Source organism: Semicossyphus pulcher, unplaced genomic scaffold, assembly GCF_022749685.1.
Source record: "Semicossyphus pulcher isolate SPU_LCO1_2020_fin unplaced genomic scaffold, fSemPul1.0.p SCAF_15, whole genome shotgun sequence".
NCBI lineage: Eukaryota > Metazoa > Chordata > Actinopteri > Labriformes > Labridae > Semicossyphus > Semicossyphus pulcher.
The window spans coordinates 15,133,842-15,155,221 of record NW_027211659.1 but is presented as its reverse complement, the minus strand read 5'-3'; the positions used below and the strand labels follow the sequence as shown (position 1 = coordinate 15,155,221).

Below are 21,380 nucleotides of genomic sequence, written 5' to 3'. Positions count from 1 at the left end.
ACTTGTTATTGAGAATGGCCTCTCTCAGTGTTATTATATTAGTGGATCAATGATGCATTATTATCCAAGCAGTCCTTAAATGTTGTTTTTGACAAAGTGAAGCTTATTTTAACTGCTGATTCTATTTGGTTCTGCTGTAATATCTTATGAACCGATTAATTTTTTACGCTCTTAATCTGAAAATCACTGCAGCTGTTAATAAATTTAGAGTTAAAATATACCATTAAAAATGTATTTACTGGGAAGTGTAGTGTGCCATATTAAGGACAGATTTACTTACTTACACAGCAACAACCCTGGATACTTGTAAGTGTTCTAAACTGTGAACTATATCCATTTAGTACAACAGATTCTTGGTGCATCGTCTATATTCTGGTATTTCAGTTAATTTGTCATGAAAATAATCCACTCTCAGTAATTCACTATTGATTTGTAACTGGCACCCGACTACTTTCTGTCCAGTATGAGAAAGGATAATCGGGTTTCATCAGTCTGCTCAGCCTCAGCTCAGCTCTGACATCACTGTTGCAGTGCTGACTGCCGGCCAGCACCCACTGCAGAGGCTGCACTCAGCTGTCATGCCGGCAGCTCTCGGCCTGGGCCCGATCTGTGCATCGTATCCCTCCTCGTTGTCCCCCGGATGGGGGAAGCTGAGATGGAGTCACGGCTGGTTCACAGACTAGCGATAAGCGCGGCCAGAGCCTCTAAGCACCTTTCTCTTTCTCCTTCTTTCCAGCGCTACGCCCTCACATCCTGGATCAGGGAGAGCATCCGCAAGAGAGAATGTTGCTTCTTTGAAAAAGGTGTCAGGTAGGATGAGCTGCTCTGTAGGGTGATGAAAGTGTTTAAACTGACCTTGTAGCTGCTGCTGCTGCTGCACAGAGATACTGTAGCATCTGCCCTGTGTTGTTTATGTGAGAGGAGGCATCGCCCTCATTGCTGTGAGGGCAGTTATACATGGTAATCAAGTACATTTTTTCTATCCTCTGACTGTCTGTCCAGTGAGATTTTATGTCTTACCTTGTGTGATTTAACAGATGTGACTTAAGTTTTAGCTTTCATTAGCTTTTGTGTCTCCACCAGAGAGGATGTGTGTAAGTGTGGCTACCCAAAAATCGAACATGTGGATGAAGCCATCAAGCCAGAAGACTTCACAGGCGAGTCATGGGACAGAAATCGACATATCCGTGAGGTGCCCACTGATGCTTTTGGAGACATCAGCTTTGGTGGTTTGGGGCAGAAGACTGGCAAGGTGAGCCCCTCCTCTATCCACTATAATAACAATACTTCTGTGGATCTATTTATGTCTTTAGCCTCGCTCTACATCTGTATTTGTATTCTCAGTATGCACGAGTGTCCACAGACACCAGCCCTGAGATCCTGTACCAGTTATTGACTGAGCAGTGGAAGCTCTCACCTCCCAACCTGCTGATCTCAGTGACCGGAGGAGCCAAAAACTTCTATCTGAAGGCTCGTATCAAGAACATGTTCCACAGAGGTCTCATCAAAGTGGCTCAGACAACAGGTAAACCTGCCAAAGAGAGATTTGGGTGCACGTAAAGTTTAGGTGAACCAATAATAGCCAGAGAGTCTGTGTAAGCAGGTGTTGTATGAGCACCTGTGTAGATATGCAGGGATGCATGTCACCTCTGTTGACTCCAGCTCCCTTCAGATTCAGATGCAGTAGAAGGTTTTGTTGCATGCAGTCAAATAGAATGGGTAAAAAGATGTGGAGTATGTACTGATTTGGGACATGTGATGTGCTGCTTTAAGGTGCATGGATCATCACTGGTGGTACACACACAGGCGTGATGAAGCATGTGGGGAAGGCTGTTAGGGACTACGCCCTGAGCGGCTCCAGTCAGGGCCAGATCGTGGCTATCGGAGTAGCAACATGGGGAGTCATTCACAACAAGGACGCTTTGGTGTATTCAGAGGTAGAATAAATACACTAAACACATGATGTGTGTCTTTGTTATTGCAAGATTCCTCCACCTCATATCCTCCGCCGTATTGTCTGCAGGGTTGTTTCCCAGCACATTACCCGATGGACTTAAAGGGCCAGGGCCGACTCTCCTGCCTGGATAACAACCACACCCACTTCCTGCTGGTGGATGATGGCACACAGGGACAATACGGCGTGGAGATTGAATTGCGTAGCCATCTTGAGAAATGCATCTCCAGAAAGCGTCTTGGAAACAAAGGTTAAAAATAGTCGATGCATTTCAGATTACAACTCAAATCTGTCTCGCTTTAAATATTGATTTTTTATCGTCTAACCTCCAGAGAGTGGCATGACCATCCCTGTGGTTTGTGTGGTTTTGGATGGAGGACCAGGCACTCTGAATGTGAGTCATCAGTATTCTGTCTCTTTCTCTCTCTCTCTGACTCTACCTCTGTCTCGTCTAAATGTCTTGTGTTTCTCCTCTCAGACTATCTATAATGCCATGCTGAACGGTACACCGTGTGTCATCTTGGAGGGCTCTGGGAGAATAGCAGACGTGATCGCCCAGGTGGCAGGACAGCCATTGAGCCGGGTCACTATCGCCCACATCCACCAGCTGATGAAAAGGTTTTTTGGTCAAGAGTATGAAAAGTTCCCCGACCTGGACATCATAGAGTGGACCAAGAAGGTTTGTGAACGTAACATCAACAAGTATGAATTAATTTCCGAGCTTTTTTCATACAGTTAACAAAACATACAAATTAGTATCATTTCATCATTCTCAATTGATCAGCAACTGGCAAGACTATGACCAGTGAAAATCTGGAGGAAATTATGGCCATATTTGATAACCCATTAGCTACAGTCAGACAACAGCTACCTTTAGCATTCAGCCGCTAACTAGCAGCTAGCTAATTTTACCGTTAGCTAGGAACTGAATAAAAGATAATATTACAATTTGGTAGTATAAACATTTCAAAAGGAAAGGTGTACATTTTTAGTAAATCATTTTTAGCCAGGAATCTTCTACCAAGCTAAGCTAGGAAGTGGCTGGATGCTAACATTAGGTGTTGTGTAAGGTCAGCTAAAGGGTTAAATATGCTTGTTTTTCTTTGAAATATAGCCTGATTTCCCCTCAAAATTTCACAATCTTATGTCTTTCAGTTTCTCATTAATCGGGAAGCAATGACATTTTTTTCTGAACAATTTTCTATATTGATACAAGATACAACCTGAAATACAAACGCACCACATTATAAAAGCATTTGAGCTTCCTACACCCTGTGTGAATATGGTGTATAGCAGTTATTAGCACAGCCAAGATTTACTGGAAGATCATCAGTTTTACAGGTATTTAAGGGTGTAAAAGATAACACAAATCACTGGACATTGTGGACAAATTTAAATTTGGACATGATTATGGTGCTAAACGAAAGATCACTGGATACCATGGATGAACTAATTTAATCCATTGTATAGTTGTGAAGACATTTCATTCTGAACAAACAATATGGACCTCATGGTGGCCAATAGAGAGGAGTTGAGGACCTATCAAAGTGATCATCAATAGATAATACAAAACATTTGGAAGTTAAAACAGGAGTAAAAAAAGAGATATAAATCAAAGCTAATTGTTAAATGTTGTGCATACAGTATGTCAAACCAATGCAGTTCAGCGCTCAGGGTCCTAAGTGCAAAAATGCCTCTGGCTTCAGCTTGTTGCTGTCCTCATAGCGCTCTCAGCTGAAAATAGTTCAGCTTTTGGATAAATGTAAGAGTGAACCCGATCCTCTCGTGGCTTTGTTTGGTGTTTCAAATGAGGAATTAAATTTACCTGTTGCAAAACGTAATGCCCTTGCCTTCGCTTCTCTCCTAGCTCGCCGTGCTATATTACTCAAATGGAGGGAGTCTGTCCCACCCACACACTCCAGATGGCTTAGTGATTTGATATCGTGCCTAAATCTCGAAAAGATAAGGTACTCCACACGCGGATGAGGTCGGAGGTTTTTTAAGGTCTGGGGTGCCTTTCTCACATATTTTCAAAGGTCTACCACTGCAGTTTGTGAGTAGTGAACCTTTGACGGCCTTCTCTTGCTCCTTTGACTTCCTTTAACTCACATTCACTTAGTCATGGTTTTATTATTGTAGCTTTCCGTTGTCAATTTTTGGGATGCAGAACTGGCTTTTCTTTAACAGTGCGTTATTATTATTACCGCTTTTATTTTTATTCATATTTATTATTACTATGATAATTTCTATTCAGCATGTGTATTTTTATATTTATGTGTGTGTGTATGAGTGTGTTTATGGGCAAGTACATGTAATTGCAATATATACACATACAGAATTTTCTATTTATAATTTTGTATATTTATTTGTATTTACTTTACATAATTTATTTGTTTATTTTCTTATTTGACCCTCTCTTGATTAAGGTTTTCAACAAATTGAAGTACATGTGATCACATTGTACCTCTCTTAGCCTCCAGCCACAGGTTCACAAGTCTTTGATGAAGTCTACTTTCAAGTCCCTTCTTACAGCATAATCATTTATACACCACTACCTTCCTCTGTATTTACCTATTTTTTCCTTCATTTTCTGTAACACATGTTTTAAAAGTGCTGTAAAACTATGTTTCTAAGTCTTGCTTGGTTGTGGCTGTTGTATTTTCCAGATTCAGGACATCATCAGGATGCCTCACCTGCTGACAGTCTTCAGAATAAGTGAGGACACTCACGGGGACGTGGATGTGGCTATTCTTCAGGCGCTACTTAAAGGTAGAGATGCTCTGAATCTCACTGGACTGACTGTAGATCAACACAGCATCGAGTTTGGTGAAGGAAGGGCCAAACCAGATCTTTGGTATCACATGTGTTCAGATAAAAATAAAACATAGATCTTGCAGCTTTTTTCCCTTTATTGATAGTTTCTCTATACAGACACTGATAGCAACACCTGATATGTAGTAATGCTCCTTGCAAAAATCTCTTCCTCCTGCTTATCTGGAGAAAGACAGATGAAACCCATTTAGAGCAAGCTTAATGCACGCTGTTATTAAAGTATGTGGAGCCAAAGTGCTCTAAATGAAAGGCAGATCTCTTTTCACTTAGTGTTTGTTTCATGATGAATCATCATTCTAGGAGAACTGCTCTGCCCTTCGTTTCCATCACTCGGTTCCATTAACAATAACGTAATTAAAGTGCATTTCCAGGCAGTTGTTCTGCTCAATCAGCGACGAAATCCACTGTGGCCACAAAACTCTTTGTTTTTGAGTACATTCTGTGTGACCGTGCATTGGCATCATCATCATCATCATCTCTGTACCCATGTTTGCCTTGTGACCGCATTTTATTATTGAAACAGTAAGTGCATGTATGCATTTTTAAATAGAGAGTAAAGCTAATGGACAGTAAATGTTAATGTAATTGATTACAGTGGTGATCTCGAAGAACTCAGTTTCATTCTCTTTAGCAGCACATATGGCGATAAACGGTAATTGCAGGAGCTCACTTCCCAGATATCCAGTCAGTGTCGCATGAGTGACGTCCACGGTTGGCTCCGGTTGTAACTCTTGATTTTCCCCGTTGATGGTCGCTTTCTTTTGTAGACTGTTTTCATCTGAGCGTCAAATTTGTTTCTTTTTCTTTGGATTTTCACTTATTTTTGAAGTTGTATCTGTAGTCATCGATCTTTTCTTTGTTTGTTCAGCCATAGTAGATTACTGTTTACCCGCAACACTTGCAGAGAGCAGAAAAGCAGCCGCTTAGCTCCGCCTACCCTCTCTGGCAGACTAACCACTGCTGGCTGATGGAAAACGCGTCACTAACTGGGCGCCGCTCGTGATTTTTTCTGCAAAAGTCGCCACAGACAGCCAGTCTGTAATAATACTATATACTGCAAACGCAAAGGCTTTCATCAGTGGGCCATAGGCTCAATCACCATTGTGTTACCTCATCCTGCGATAGATAGTGACTTAACAGACATTTATTTAAATGAAAATCTTCGACATTATTACTTTAAAGTCAGTTATGCAAAATCATGCAAAAACCCTACATCTCTTGTTCCAACCTTTTCAGGAGTGACTTGCTGCTTTACCTAGTTTTACGTTGCTGTTATTTGAATATTATTGTGTTTTGAAATATTGGTTGTAAAAAAAAAAGAAGAAAAAAAATGTCTGTCATCTTGTGTCCTGGGAAGTTACAATCGTCAATTTGAACTATTCTGGCTATTTATAGACTTCGTTGGACCATTGAATACTTAAAAATGCCTCAAAAAAGTTTCAATCCCTCCAAGACTCAATTATTCTGTTGATTAAACAGAGTTAGTAAAAAAGCTGCATAATTTTCCTTCCAGCTTCGAGGATCACAGAGTCACTGGGAATCGAGTGTTGGAAGAGGCAGCTGGAGCTGGCTATTGCCTGGAACCGAGTGGACATCGCGGAGACTGAGATCTTCACTGAGGAGAGCCAGTGGAAGGTGGGTTTGTCTCATATACAACATATTGTAACAGCAACACAGCAATATGTATCAGATGTGTGATCTGAACTTGGAACAGGAAACCACAGAAAACCACAAAAAAGGCCTGTCACCGCCACTTGAACTCAAAATTTTCAGCTTAAGAAAGCTGCACAATATGTTGTACGTGCAGCAGTCTCAAGTGCAGCGGTCTGTCTACGTGCATATGTGTGAGAACAACGTACTCAAAGAAAAAAGGTCTGTTCATGCGTGTGCTGCATGAAGACTGACAAGTTAGACCTCCCTTTTTTTTTTTTTTCCCCAGACACTTTGTGCTGCCTTTATATTGCGGTGCACTCTCCACACAGGGTTGTCCACTGAAAGCTCATCTCACCAGATCTGTGTCAGAAGAGCCTAAAAGACGGACATGTTATCAGAGTCTTATCAGCTGCCTTTTTACTGCGCTGCACTAAAAAGGGACTAACAGACTCCAACCAGAGCTCAATTTGCTTGCGAAGTCACATAGCACAAGAGTCTTTTAAAGACTCAATTCGCTCCTGGAAAAAGCCACTGTCAGTCAAAGCTGTCTCTGTAATCCAATGGTCTTAAAAGTCTTCGGGTCTGCAGTCTACATTTCAAACCTGACGAATTTGAACGAGACATGACATCGGAGGCGGGTGTCCTAGATTGAGGAAGTGTAGTTTAGCAAGCTCCCTGGCCTCTGCCAGATGACGTGTTTTACGTCTGTCTGGCAGAAGGTTTTCCAGGGCCCATTGGAGAAGCGGATAGCGTCCTCCAAAGGCACAGAGCGAAATTCCCACCATAATGGCATTAGCTCGCCATTATAGCATGATAGGACTGAGGTTGAAAATCGTCGAACTGGCCCTTTAAACAGGTCTAAGTGTGGAGCATGGTGTGAAGCTCGGGAGTCTTTTGGTGGGCAGCCTGTCCGCTCTCGCTTCAGTTTAAATAAAATGAATGATCAGAATCAGAATCAAGCCTTGTTGTTAAATAGGTTTACACATACTAGGAATTTGTCTTGGTGTTATTGATGTATTACAGTTAGCAGAAAAATATAATAAAATGTTGTAAAATGTAACTTTTATAATAAAGGGGCAGAAGTCAATTACATTATAAGGTTGCATAAATTGTATCATCAAATACATGTGTCACTCTGTGAATCTTAGAGTGTTCTGCTGTGATGCTCATTGTTTCTCTCTCTCCTGCTTTGTTCCCCTCCAGTCCAGCGACCTCCACTGGGCCATGTTCTCCGCCCTGGTTGGCAACAAGCCTCAGTTTGTGAGTCTGCTGCTTGAGAACGGCGTGAGTCTGCGGGATTTCCTGCAGGACGAGGAGACCCTGTGCAAGCTCTACAAAGAGATGCCCGGCTGCTTCTTTCTCCGCAAGCTGGCCAAGCGGGTCGACAGGGCCCGCCGCAGCAAGAGGAGAATGCTGGAAAGAAGGGTTCGAACTCTCCCGGGGCAAGGTGAAACCATCTCCATCACTCATGTCTCTGATGAGGTGCGTCACCTGCTGGGGAGCTTCACTCAGCCCATCTACCCTCCCTCTTCCATGACATACCACTTCAATATGACTATGGAGGATACGCCTTCATCAGTGAGTCTGTTTTTAGATATTTCCTGTGTTTAAACCAAAGTAATCCTTGTGTTTCTCTCTGGGAAACTTTTACATTCTGTGATTAAAAACAAACATAGTGGGTACATACAATTTATACAGCACCTTCCTTCACTCTTCCTCTAGCTGTCCAAAACTCAGGCAGGTTCCATATCTCCACATGATGAGCCACAGAGGGACCTCGGCAGAGACCTCTTCCTTTGGGCTGTGGTCCAGAACAATAAGGAGCTGGCTGAAATAGCCTGGGAGCAGGTGATCTCACCCTTACACAGACAGATGGAAAAATATTACATTGAGTGTTTTGTGTGTGAATGCCCTTAAATCTGTCTGTGTCTGTTTTTCCACAGTGTAGAGACTGCATGTCTGCTGCTCTGGCTGCCACTAACATCCTGAAGAAAATGGCAGAGGAAGGGAGCGATGCAGACGAGGCGGAGGTCATGCGAGCGCTCGCCGATCACTATGAGAGACAAGCCATTGGTACGATCAAACATGGGGATTGAGAGGCCTTTTCTGATACGGAATATAAAGATTTTACCAAATTAGCATTTGTCCGCATTCTGTGTTCCCAGGCGTGTTCGGTGAGTGCCACAACAGTGATGAAGACCGGGCTAAGAAGTTGTTGGTTCGTTCGTCTCCATACTGGGGCAGGACGACGTGCCTGAGGCTCGCTCTGGAGGCGGATGATAAAAGCTTTGTAGCTCAGTCAGGAGTTCAGGTGGAGCAGATTCCCTTTTAATAATCTCCAGGAGTGTTTCCAAATATTGATATTCAAAACAAAATGTGTGTATTTAATTTGATGAGCGAGTCTTTTATTTTGATAGCCAGAAATGAGTGCATAAGACTCTGATAACATGTCCGTCTTTTAGGCTCTTCTGACACAGATCTGGTGTGGTGAGCTTTCAGTGGACAACCCTGTGTGGAGAGTGCTGATCTGCATGGTCTTCTTCCCTCTTATCTACACTCGCTTTCTGGTTTTCAGGTGACTTTTATCAACTGGGGAAAAAAAATGTTTTAAAAAAAGAAAAGATTTCTGACTTTGCTAGATTAGAGAAGTTGGCATAAGCAGTATTAAGGAATCATTACATAAGTGCTCTCACTATGAATGACACTGTGTTGAGATCAGTGCAGCAAGAAGGCAATGTTAGAGAAAATGCGCCACAAAAGATTAAAAAGAAACAAAACACAATTCTCAAATGAATTCAGCAACAATAGCAGAGATGTGCAGCACAAAAACAAAACACTCAAATACATCAACAGTACAGAGTCATAAAACCAATAAGCACGGAAAACAAAAAGCCATTAGGGGAAGAAAACATTTCTGCAGAAGAGTCAACACACTTCCTTTTACATCTGTTCAATTTAATGTGCAGAAATCTGTTACTATGAAGTAATAACATTAATAATGGAGTCATACATTTAGTGTATTACAGCAGTGGTTTGCAACAGAAAACATAAAAAATACACGTGTTTTAATTTGTCACCACCTGGTGGCAGCAAAGCCTCTTTTTTCTGTTTCTTTGTTAACCATAAATTGATTTCTGTTCTTTCTCATTTATGATGCATTAAAAACAGGTGTTTACAATAATCAATCAATCAATCTGTCAATCAATCAGTTTTTATTTATATAGCACCAAATCTTAACCTAGTCTTTTTTTATAATATTTAGAGAGACCCAACTTGAATCCATAATGAGCAGCACTAATGAGCAGAGACCTCGAGCAGAACCAGGCTCATGTTGAACAGACATTTGCCTCGACTGGATGGGCCGGAAAGTGGATTAGACGGAGACGTAGGATAGAGACAGGCAAAGAGAGCAACAACCACATATGTGCTTGTTACATCAACAACAACAGATAATAAAGACTTATGGTTACAGTGCTAATAATAATGGTACAAATGTGTAATATTAGAAGGAGGTCAGTAATGATAAAAGGCTGCTAAAAATGAGGAATAATAATAGTGTATTGTGAAGTTTATGTATCTGAATCTGTTTACAGCTTTGCGTCTGCTCTGTTCATGTTTAGTTGTTATTCCTCCTAGACGTGATGAAGTCATCCAGAGAGAAACGGAGAAAAACGAGGAGATCAAGACCGTGGAGAACGTGACAGGAAGTGTGATTAGAAATTCTCGTCGCCTGTAAGTAGACAGTTGCCTCTTTAAAGTGATAACAACTGACTTTCTCTCTGAAAAACCTGGATTCTCTCCGTCTGACCACCTCCAGACTACAGGGGCTATACAAGAGATTATCTTAAAGTTTCCCTGACCTCAGTGACCTTTCTGTCCACAGTGACGCTGCCAGACTGCAGCGCATGAAAATTCTGGGGAGCTGGTCCAAACTGATCTCCCTGTACAGCGCTCCGCAGGTCAAGTTTTACTGGAACATCGTTTCTTACTTCGCCTTCCTCTTCCTGTTTGCTGTGGTGCTGATGATCGACTTCCAGGCCACGCCCTCTCCTGCTGAGCTGCTGCTTTACATCTGGTTGCTCTCTCTGGTGTGTGAGGAGGTCCGGCAGGTGAGAGAGCAGCTATGAAGGATAATCAATCAAGATATATGTATATGTGGATGGATAGCACGCTTGGGGTCTAGAATCTATTTCAAACACATGAATGAACCACACTGTTCGGATGTTTACATGCATTATTATACATATCGTACTGTAGTTTATTATGAGTCAATCCTACATACACTTCGTGCTGCCTTAAATACTCACTAGAGCACCAAATGTGTGTTATTCGCCGCTAAAGATAGTTCCATATAGATGCCTAATTTTCACCTGCTTTCATAGCAAAAAACCCAGTGCCAAGCTGTTTAAGGACATTTCTGAGTCTCTTCTAAATAAAAACTTTTTTAAAATTCTATTCTTATATTTAACAACGTCTGCAGCGAACTGGGCGCTTAGCACAAAGTGCAGCTGGCAGTGTAGGGAAGTCACAAAACATAACATAAAGAAAAAAATACAATGACTGCAGCCTTATTCTTTAATTATTAATTGATAATGGTTAATAATGAAATAATTTACATTATTTTGCATCATATTGTCTTAACCCGACCCATAGGCCATGACAAAGATGGGAAGGGAAACAGATTGCCGAAAGAAATAAGTAGTTTATTACAATATCAAAGCAAATAAAGTGAACAATAACAATGATTGTAAGATGTGTAAAGTCAGTATCTAGTATATGTATTGGAGGGTGTTGAGGAGTGATCTAACACAAAAGACTAAATCAAAGTAAACGGGTGCAGACGCTGGGCAGGTAGAGAGAGAGAGATGTCTAGCAGGAAGCTGAGCTTTTGTATCCTGTGGAGCAATGGACCCAGGTGCTCCAGATCTGGGAGGACATGTCAATCAGCTCCTCTGCCACCTCAAAGGAGACATATGCATTTTAGTACCTATATCTAAACCAAGCACACTGTTAGCCTAAGCAGGGGCTGTCACAGTATATATATATATTTAATTTGTGACTTGAAGTTTAGTGTGGTAGCTAACCAGCTTAGCTCTGCTGATATCTCAAAATGCACTGACTGCCAGTATGTCAATGTATGGCAAAATGTTAATGTATTCAATACACAAAACCGACTTTAGTTAGGCTCCTCCCAGGTTTTTACTTAACCAATAAGGTCATTGTCTGACTGTGAGTATGCCTGATTTTTATATATCTAAAATCCTAAACTCCCCATTTCTAATTTGTCTTTTCCATCTCAGCTGTTTCATGATCCGGATGGTTTCGGTTTTCGAAAGAAAGCCAAGATGTATATCAACGAACTGTGGAATATTTTAGACGTTCTCTCTATTCTCCTCTTTATTGTCGGCCTTGTTTTTAGGTAAGTTTCCTTCCTCCAAGACAATTATTTCAGGCCATGGAAGTGTTCTGTGTTGTCTAACCACCCTCTTTTCTTTCAGGCTGAACACTGTGCTCTTCTATGCCGGTAAAATCCTCCTCTGCATGGACTTTGTTGTATTCTGCCTTCGTCTCATGGCCATCTTCACCATCAGCAAAACCCTGGGACCCAAAATCATTATAGTCAAGAGAATGGTGAGAGGGTTACACATAAATATAATGAATGCTGACCTGATGCAATGTGGGAGCAACAGCAGAGCACAAAATGCTACGCTCCAAAACACCTTTTATCTAATACAAAAAGAGGCTTCTGCTTCACTGGGCCTCCATCTGGTGTCTGCAGATGAGAGGAGATAAATACAGTTTGTTTTTGGACAAAGTGCTTTGTTTCCACACCGGACCTCAGTCAGATGGGATGTGTGTTCAACTACTGTTAATTATTCCTTTCATGGTTTTCAAAATTGCCTATTATTGTTTAAATACTGGAACTTCAGCTTGAAAATTATAATCAGTTATAGATGTAAAGCTTTCAGACACACTGGCAACCTGAGGATTTAAAAGTCCCCCACAGAAAATAGTCCCTTCAGTATTAGGATATGTCCTCATTTTTCAGTGTTTCTAGCTTATGTCTGATGTGTGTTTGTCCTCCAGATGATGGATATGTTCTTCTTCATGTTCCTGCTGAGTATCTGGGTGGTGGCGTACGGTGTAGCCAAACAAGGCATCCTCATCAACAATGACAATCGGCTGGACTGGATCATCCGCGGGGCAATTTATGAGCCCTACCTCATCATATTTGGGAATTTTCCCACTAATATTGATTGTGAGTGGGGATTAAAAACACTATCCATTTCTTTGTAGTTGAAACAAATAAAAAACGATCTGTTTGCCTTCTGCAGATGCTGCGTTTGACATCAACACCTGCAGCATGAATGGCACGGATCCTCTGAAGCCTAAATGTCCTGTCCTGAATGAAAACCAAACTCCCGCCTTCCCCGAGTGGCTCACCATCATCATGCTTTGTGTTTACCTGCTCTTTGCCAACATACTGCTGCTCAACCTGCTCATAGCTATCTTCAAGTAAGTCCTCCACCCATCTTTGTATCTTAATTCAGTCCTTATTTGAGCAGTATGAGCTCCTCTAGCAGCAGCTAGCTTACAAGATCTTTTTCCTCTCATTGTGTTTCTGCACAGCTTTACGTTCCAGGAAGTTCAGGACAACACAGACAGAATCTGGAAGTTTCAAAGATACGAGCTGATTAAGGAGTACCACAGCCGCCCCGCTGCCCCTCCTCCTTTCATCATCTTCATCCATCTTTACCTCTTCATCAGGCTCCTGGTGCTGCGCAGGCCGCCCATCATATGCAAAGAGTTTAGTGAGTGTTGAATCATTTATTTCTGCCAATGCTGAGTGAACTTTGTGGTTAAATGCTGCAAAATTACTCTCAGGCTTAAGAGCACAATGTCACTCTTTCTCATTATAGACTACAACGGTGCGTTTATGAGCCACATTATTGTCTGTTAAGCTAAATCCTTGAAGAAAAATTAATATGAGAGCTTTCACTTAACTTAGGTCACATGCTAACAACTATCCATCTCCATGACAACTAAGCAAATTAATCTGCACAATAATTTTTTGACCTTTGAAATTCTAAATTTAGAAAACAAATCTAAGCACACCTTTTCTCAGATGTCATGGATATCAGTCAGTTGTTTCTATCATATGACCCTTGTATGGATTTGTGCTCATATATGAGGGGAGGATGTGACCTCTGACTCTGTTAGATTGTCTATAGGTTAACATCAGAACGTCCATTGTTCAACAACTGCAGGTCAATGACCTTTGACCCCTTCAAAGTTGATGTTGTGAAATATTTTGGTGTGATGCTTACAGACAGCTGACGTTGACTCTTTTCTTCAGGCTGCACCAGTGGAGATTATAATGTGCTAAAATGTTCAAATGTTTTGTGTCCATGTACAGTAAAGAAAAAGCATGTGTTGCTGTTTTCCAGAGAACGAGCTTCCTCAGATAGAGGAGGAGGAGCTGTTGTCCTGGGAGGCCTTGATGAAAGACAGATACCTGCTGTCCACACAGCAGGAGCAGAGCCAGAGCATGGAGCGACGCATCCTGGACACGGCTCAAAAGTAAAACCCCACAGGACTGTAGCCCAGTGTAGCAGAACTTTCTCTATGAAGCTGCGGTCTTTATGAGAACCCTCATAACACCTTTAATATGTTGATATTATGTATATTATATTTTTTCTTTTAAACTTTCAGAGTACTGTAAGTGTAAAACTTTTCAGCATTTTACAAATAAATAAATACAACAGAAAAATCCTTAGACAGGAGCATAATCTTTAAAGCAGTGGTTCTCAGCTGGTCTCGCCTCAGGATCCACCACCGCCTCCTTTATGACGAATCGCGACCCAAATTTATACAATGAAAAATGTTAGACGTTAGATGGAACGAAACATCAAAGTACGTCAACATAACAAAACAACAACAACTGTATAATAGTCAACGAAAATGACCAGCAGGTGGCAGTGCATAAGAGGAAATTATATTTCATTCATGTAGCAGCGATTTTTCAACAGAAATAAACTAAAAAAGTGCAACATAAATGCAACTACTGTAGGGCTCATCAAGTTTATCAATGTAAATGTAGCTGTAGCTGGGATACCTTTATTTTTTCAAGCACACGACCGTAACCCACTTTTGGATCCCGACAAACCAGTTGAGAACCACTGCTTTAAAGATTACCTCACATTTTTTTTATAATTTGAATTCTCCTGTTTCCTATTAATCACCTTGTGATCCTCACCCACAGTGTTTAAAATACAACCCTAAAATTTGGTTGGAAATAAATCTTAAAGCTGTAAAATCTGGCCAAATCTGGAGCTTTTGAGCATCTTGAGTTCATGTTTTGGTTTTACCAATAATCAGCTGTTCTATTTCTTTTTTATAGCTTGACAAAAAACATAAAAAACTCTAATGTCTGTTCGAAATATGATTACAGAGCCAGGAAATGTATAGATTAGCTTAACATAAAAACTAAAGCAGGGATTTCCAGCCAATTTCTGCTGTTTCCAGTCTTTATGCTAAGCTAAGCTAAGTTATGTGGCTGGAGGATAGAGATGACATAATGCGTCTTAGACTTTTGATGAGCCTCTTATTCTGCTTTTACCAAATATATATTGAGTATATCACATTTTGACACTATTCAAATAAGAACCAGAAATCAATTACTTGTTCTTGTTTGTCTGCTTAGAGTTACCACCATGAACGATCGACTTGAGAGGGAAGAGGAGACGAGCTCTGCTGCCATGGAGACGAGACTGGCACGACTAGAGGAGCAGGTTGTGACCTGATTTTTGGTTATCACTAATGTTGCACCTGCGTCTAGACTGTCATATTTTTTGCATTATGCTGCTGGAGAGATGACACTCTTCTTCATGCAGTTTTTTTTCTAGATGTCCCTGATACAAAAAAAACTATTGGTCATCTTTAATGTTGCACAAACAGGATTCAAAAGTATTTGACCCACTTTTATTTTGTCCCATCAGGTCGTCCAGTCAGCCAGAGCCCTGCAGTGGATTATGGACAGTCTGAAATCTCAGGGCTTTTCATCCAAAGAAACACCATCACTGAGTCAGCAACCATCTTCCTCATTCTAATGATTCTTTACATGCCAAACCTCCTCTGATTTTTGCTCATTTTCCTTCCCCACAGCATCAGCAACAACAGACGAGTCCCCTGACTCTCTGAGAAACACGTCAGAGAAAGAGGACGGGTTCCACGTGAACGCCCGGCAGTTTCACTACCCGAACAGCAAAATCAAGCGTTTCCCTGTGCCTGAGGAGAAGGTGCCCTGGGAGGTATTTCATATTAATTTGCAGCAGCTGCTGGTCCTCAGAACATCACTGCATGAAAAAAGATGGTTTTGGTGTGTGGGATTCAGGTTCTTTCATGTGTTCTCTTTTTCAGGTCGGTTTCAGCTCGTATATGCCGACTTATTACGCCTCTGAGGACAATGAGGACCATGTGGATGGGTATGTTTTTACCAAGAGACCGCACATATGTTTACACATACGGTTTGTGGATAGATTTGCACCTTTATGATTTTTTTTTTTAAAGACAAAGATCCTAAAGGCATCTCTAACCAACCTTAGCCTCCTCCTCACTCCTTATCTTACATTTTCATCCTCTTGCAGATCAGAACCAGAAGTCTTACATAATTACAGGTATGATACTAAATAAGATACACCAGGCATCAAATAGCACTTTCAGTAACCCTACGAGCACGTCTGGATGTCTCATGCATGTCTCATGTTATTAGAAACCCAGGAGGGAGGACGGGCATCAGGGGACGAGGCGCACTCAGTCACCTCGGTCCAAACCTGAATGTAGACCTTGTGCTGACACGGTGGGTCATCTCATGTCCCTAATGTGCGGTTATTTTGGTTGGATTGTATGTATTCTCTAAAATGTTTAAATATGTATTTTTAGCTGGCGAGATAGTGAGCGATCTGTTTTGGAGTACCTGGCAGTTGGGGACAACCGCGGGACCTTAGCTTTACCCGGGGTGAGTCCTGCTCTTTGTTCACTTTCACAGGTGCTTTTTACTTTATGAGCTGTTCAATTAATTGTGCAATTCTGTTCTGAAACCTCCAGGGACCTGTCCAATCTGCTGATTACTTGCCAGTGACACTTAAGAGAACAATGGGAGCGACGCTGTATGAAAAAATATCTGAAAAAGTCTCAGCGGGAACAAAGGTACGTCTGTTCAACACTTTAAATCTGGCTTTCAGGAGAAGAGCTTGAATGTTTTAAGAGGGAGTCAGACGGATTATAGATTATTATATTTGTGGATTTAACTGAAAGCCCAGCAGTAAATTACTACAAACACAATGTTGGATCCCAGAGGATATAGTCTGATGACGATATAGCCTCTGGGGACAATGGTGAACATGCGGACAATGGTGAACATGCGTGTAGCCAGCAGTTACGATAATCGACTTCTTTTCCGTGTGCTGCATTGTCTACAGAAAAAGAAACCGTTTTTCTTGTGATTTACTTTAATTAATGGGTCTTACCTTTGCCGAAATGTCAACATCACGATGCAGATTTGTAAAAAGTAAAAATGAAGCTTTGTCAGGTCTGTCCTCAAGAGAAGAAGAAAAGTACTTTTAAAATGCTCGTTTGTTGAACGGAGGTCGGATCGATCATTTCTGATGCATTCGAGGAAGTCAGGAAATCTGAACGACTTTCGTGACACCACGTCAGAGAATATATCTCAAGTTGAATTTTAGATCTTGAGCAAATTGTTAGCTGAACTTGCTGCAGATGTGTAAAGACATTAATGAGAAGCTAATTCGTCGTCAGATAGCCGCTGATGGGAGCCGGGCTGTCATTACAGCGCATTACCTTCTGCCTGCTTTTGCTTTCCGCACGGACTGTTTTTCCTGCACACGCCGCAGCCTGCTAATACGTGATCGGTCAATATTACTTGGACTACAAGCGTACTACAAACGGAAACCAGAATACTTGCCGTCCCGGAAATCCGCGTCCCTGCCTACAGATTCTACTTTTCTATGTAGAATATGTAAATAGAGATTACTACAAACACTACAATATACACTACTATCACTACAAATAAAAGGACTTTCATCAGCGGGCCACAGGCTCAGTTACCCTTATGGTTCATAAATCTGGTGATTGTGTCTTAACAGCTATTTAAAGTTATAATCTTGAAGCTTTTCATTTAAATAAAAGTCTGTTAAATCACTATTTATTGCCGAATGAGGTAACACAATGGGGATCAGCCTATGGCCCACTGATGAAAGCCTTTGCATTTGCAGTATATAGTGTTATTATGGACTGGGCGTCTGTGGCGACTTTCGCATAAAAAATCACAAGCGGCGCCTAGTTAATGATGCGTTTTCCATTGCCCAGCAGTGGTTGGTCTGCCAGAGAGAGTAGGCGGAGCTTAGCGGTTGCTTTTCCGGTCTCTGCAAGTGTTGCGAGTAAACAGTAATCTACCATGGCTGAACAAACAAAGAAAAGATGGATGACTACAGATACAACTTCAAAAATAAGTATATTTATCACCAGAAGGTGCCGCCAAATAGAACGAAACTGAGATCTTTGAGATTATCACTTTAACTGAATGTACACCATTGAAAAAACTTCTTTCAAATAATCGGGGAACCTACACTCTTGCTAGTTTATTAGGTACACAGTCTAACACAGCAGGTTGCAGTAACTGTTTGACATTTACTGAGATGTATCTCATTTATTTAGCCTGTTCATATTCCTATAAATGGGGCGGAGAAAGGAGCTACGTCTAGTACACACTGGCTGTTGTGAGGGATCAAACTTGTAGTCCTCCATTGTTGGTTTGATTTGATAACTGTTTAAGAATTACAGTTGTGACTGTAGGAACTTGTTGATTCTGACTTGGACTTTTTGTGTTACTGTGTTTTTAGGTCTTTGAGGGTTATGTGGATGACTGCAATAACACAGATAACGCCTGGGTGGAAACCACTGTGCTAAACATTCACCTGGACAGAAAGAGCGAGGTGATGTTAGAAATCATCCATGCAGTAAGTACATTGTTATTTCATTGTTTTAATGAATGTATTATTTCACAATTACATTATTAATTTGACCATTTCTCCTGAAAAACTCAGGTCACAGAGGATATCTACATACTTCTTGTTTTGTGATTATCTCCTTCTCAGGTGGTGAGGAGCCATGGCGCTCTTCAGTGGCAGGAGGTGAGCGGCAAAACCAGACTGGCCTCAAACCAAAGAGACTCTCTGCGGCAGGTCGCTGAGCTGCACAACAGGAAATTCTGATGTGCACGCTGCTGCAGCTGTAAACATGCCTCTGCGACCACAGGTTTCCCCGGCCTGTTTGTGTGGCCTTCTGTTAAAGGCCGTCATAGATTATTTCTGTTGCACTGAAAGCACTTGTGAAAAAAGACTGAAAAGAAGACATTAGAAAGCCATGATGTGTGCTGCTGTTGATTATTTTGCATTAAAGTCAGGGACAGAAAATGTGTGTTAAGCCTACACACTGTACTGTACACTTCATACATGTAATACCATTCAAACTCAGAATACAAACTTCACTGGTGCAGATTCAGCAAGTACACAAGATCAAACACACTTTTGAGACAGCTGTACTCATTTTTATGCTACTTCATACTTACATTTCACTTCACTTAGTTTATCTGACAGTGTAGACAGTACAGAACATATAGTTACTTTTTTCATACAGAATATAAAAATATACACCCACTGTCTTTGAAATGATGCATTGTTACAGATTTACTCAATGCAAAGTAGCTTAAAATGTGCTATTTGACTGCAATATTAAAATGCCACTTACAGGGAAAAGCATCAGTAATAATGATATAATCATATCATTTTCGGTTAATCATATACCCTTCTGAAAGGAACTGCGCTGCATATTGCTAACCTTTATTTTGTATGTATACTGTATGCTGCTCCTCTGAGCACTTAGTCCAACACTTTCTCTGGTCTCTTCTCCTGTAAGTCAGGATACTTTGCACTTTATTTCACATGTGACCTTAACGAAATAATGAGCTCTTAGCCTTAATAATTATTAAAAAAACGACCGAAATTGTATTGTCTTGACTGCTTATGTACTCATGCATGTTTGTTTGTTATATGCCCTAATTCTCGTCAGTGTCTCTTTCCACCTGCCAGGCACGCATCCATGCAATAGTTTCGGAGCAGCCTCTGAGGACGCTCATTGGCTCAGCCACACGTGGCCAGACAGTGCAGTATCGGTTCACACCCTCCCCATTCCGCTGCACTTTCAGAGAAATGAATTACTCCTCACAAATCACACTCTTACTCTGAAAATAAACAGAGCTGTGCCTTTAAGCGCAGTCGAAACTGATTCCAAAGCGCCCATATAGTTATGGGAGTAGCTATAGCTTGAATGAAGAGGCTTGTAAAGATTAAACTGTGTTACTCTGCAGCCAGTCCTGCTCAACAAAGTAAATGTCTAATTTGTTTCTATGTCCCAACAAATAAAACTGTGGTAAACCCCGCCGGCTGCGCAGCACCATTGAAAGGATACAGAAACTATTTTTAACCACAGCGTCAGAGAGAGGAGAAAAACGAAGAGCTTCCACTCCGCTCGTTATTCATGATGCTATCAACAGCACCATCACAGAGAACCAACCATTACTTGTTAAGAGACCCCTTTTTGTACTTGAAAAGACAAGTAAAAATAAACAGATCTAACAGTGTCAATGGACTAAAGTAGGTGATCTTTTAGTTCCTGCTGATTTAGACTTTTTTTTATTGCTTCATAGTTCCTGGATTTGTCAGTCAACAAGTTGTTTACATTTTTGTCAGTTGGAAGCAACTTCAGTTTTTGTGGTACTTTGGATTGTTGTTGAACGGTAAGTGACGCAACACCAAACAATAATTTGTGGTTTGGCCAATGGTAGTCTATGTTATGTGGAATATATTAGGCTAGTCAAGTTTATTTGTAGTATTTGTCACTCAAAATTACAAGTGTCTCAGAGGGCTCTAACCTGATTACATACAAGGCCCTTCATCCTTATATCATTTGCATAAGGATTAACTAAACAAATCATTCAAGCAAATGAACAAAAACTATTTACTAGAAGGACTAGGAATAACCTCAGGGGGAGACATACCCAGAGTACAACACATGCCAATGTATTTTCTGTCGTTGGATTAATTGCAAATTTGTTACAGAGTTTGCACCACTAAAATTACTACCACCTGAAATGCTTCATTATGAAGTCTGATTGTTTTAGAGCACTGTGTCATGCTCCTACCATGAACACAGTGGCGATTTCCAGTGGAAGAGGATGAATAATAAAGGAAGAGTAATTCTTGTCCCTTATTTAAATAATGAGATACTACAATATTACCATCACTAATTACAGTGCTGGAAGAAGTGTTAAGATCTTTAACTCAAGTAAAATTAGTTATAGGCTACTGTTGTACAAAAATACTCTATTACAGCTGTTACATTCAAAGTCTTAGTGCTAGTATTAGTAAAGTATCACTTATGCAAAATGACTTCTCAGTGTTACAGCTAGATATTTTATTCTATTGGAAAATTATGCATTCAGCTGAGCAGCATTTTAATGATGCTAATTAAAAATATCATATTTCCCACCGAAATAATGTTGAAATGTAAATGGACTCAAGAACCATACAATTTTACTTGTAAGGTACCTGGTACTTTTTCCTACTGTCTAATCGGTAGAACATCATAGCTCGACATTTGATAAAGCTAGGAGCTAACATCCTTGGCGCTAGCTGCTAGCTCGACATGTTGGACCGAAGACGGTTAACTTTTTTAGCTGTTGTGTAATTCCTCCATTTTAATAGACGATCTCTGATTGCGTGAGCGCCGGGGTTTACAGGTGTAAGGGGCCAGAGTGTCCGGAAGTGACGTAGGACGCTCACAAGACTACACACCAGTGGAT

General features: G+C 41.0%; 1 protein-coding gene across 1 annotated transcript; it reads left to right on the top strand.

Moving 5' to 3' along the window:
• Positions 1–640: 640 nt before the first annotated feature.
• On the top strand, positions 641–19,139 carry trpm2 (transient receptor potential cation channel, subfamily M, member 2). Its single transcript, XM_069662792.1, has 32 exons — positions 641–810; positions 1,084–1,252; positions 1,345–1,525; positions 1,774–1,937; positions 2,024–2,204; positions 2,287–2,348; positions 2,433–2,633; positions 4,621–4,723; positions 6,300–6,421; positions 7,643–8,017; positions 8,162–8,287; positions 8,383–8,512; positions 8,605–8,750; positions 8,902–9,014; positions 10,076–10,171; positions 10,323–10,548; positions 11,740–11,858; positions 11,938–12,070; positions 12,527–12,698; positions 12,775–12,955; positions 13,070–13,251; positions 13,888–14,020; positions 15,144–15,231; positions 15,439–15,523; positions 15,611–15,750; positions 15,860–15,924; positions 16,087–16,116; positions 16,212–16,298; positions 16,382–16,457; positions 16,547–16,648; positions 18,361–18,477; positions 18,616–19,139. The coding sequence occupies exons 1-32, from the start codon at positions 641–643 to the stop codon at positions 18,730–18,732; spliced, it is 4,392 nt and encodes a 1,463-aa protein (XP_069518893.1). The 3' UTR covers positions 18,733–19,139.
• Positions 19,140–21,380: the final 2,241 nt, after the last annotated feature.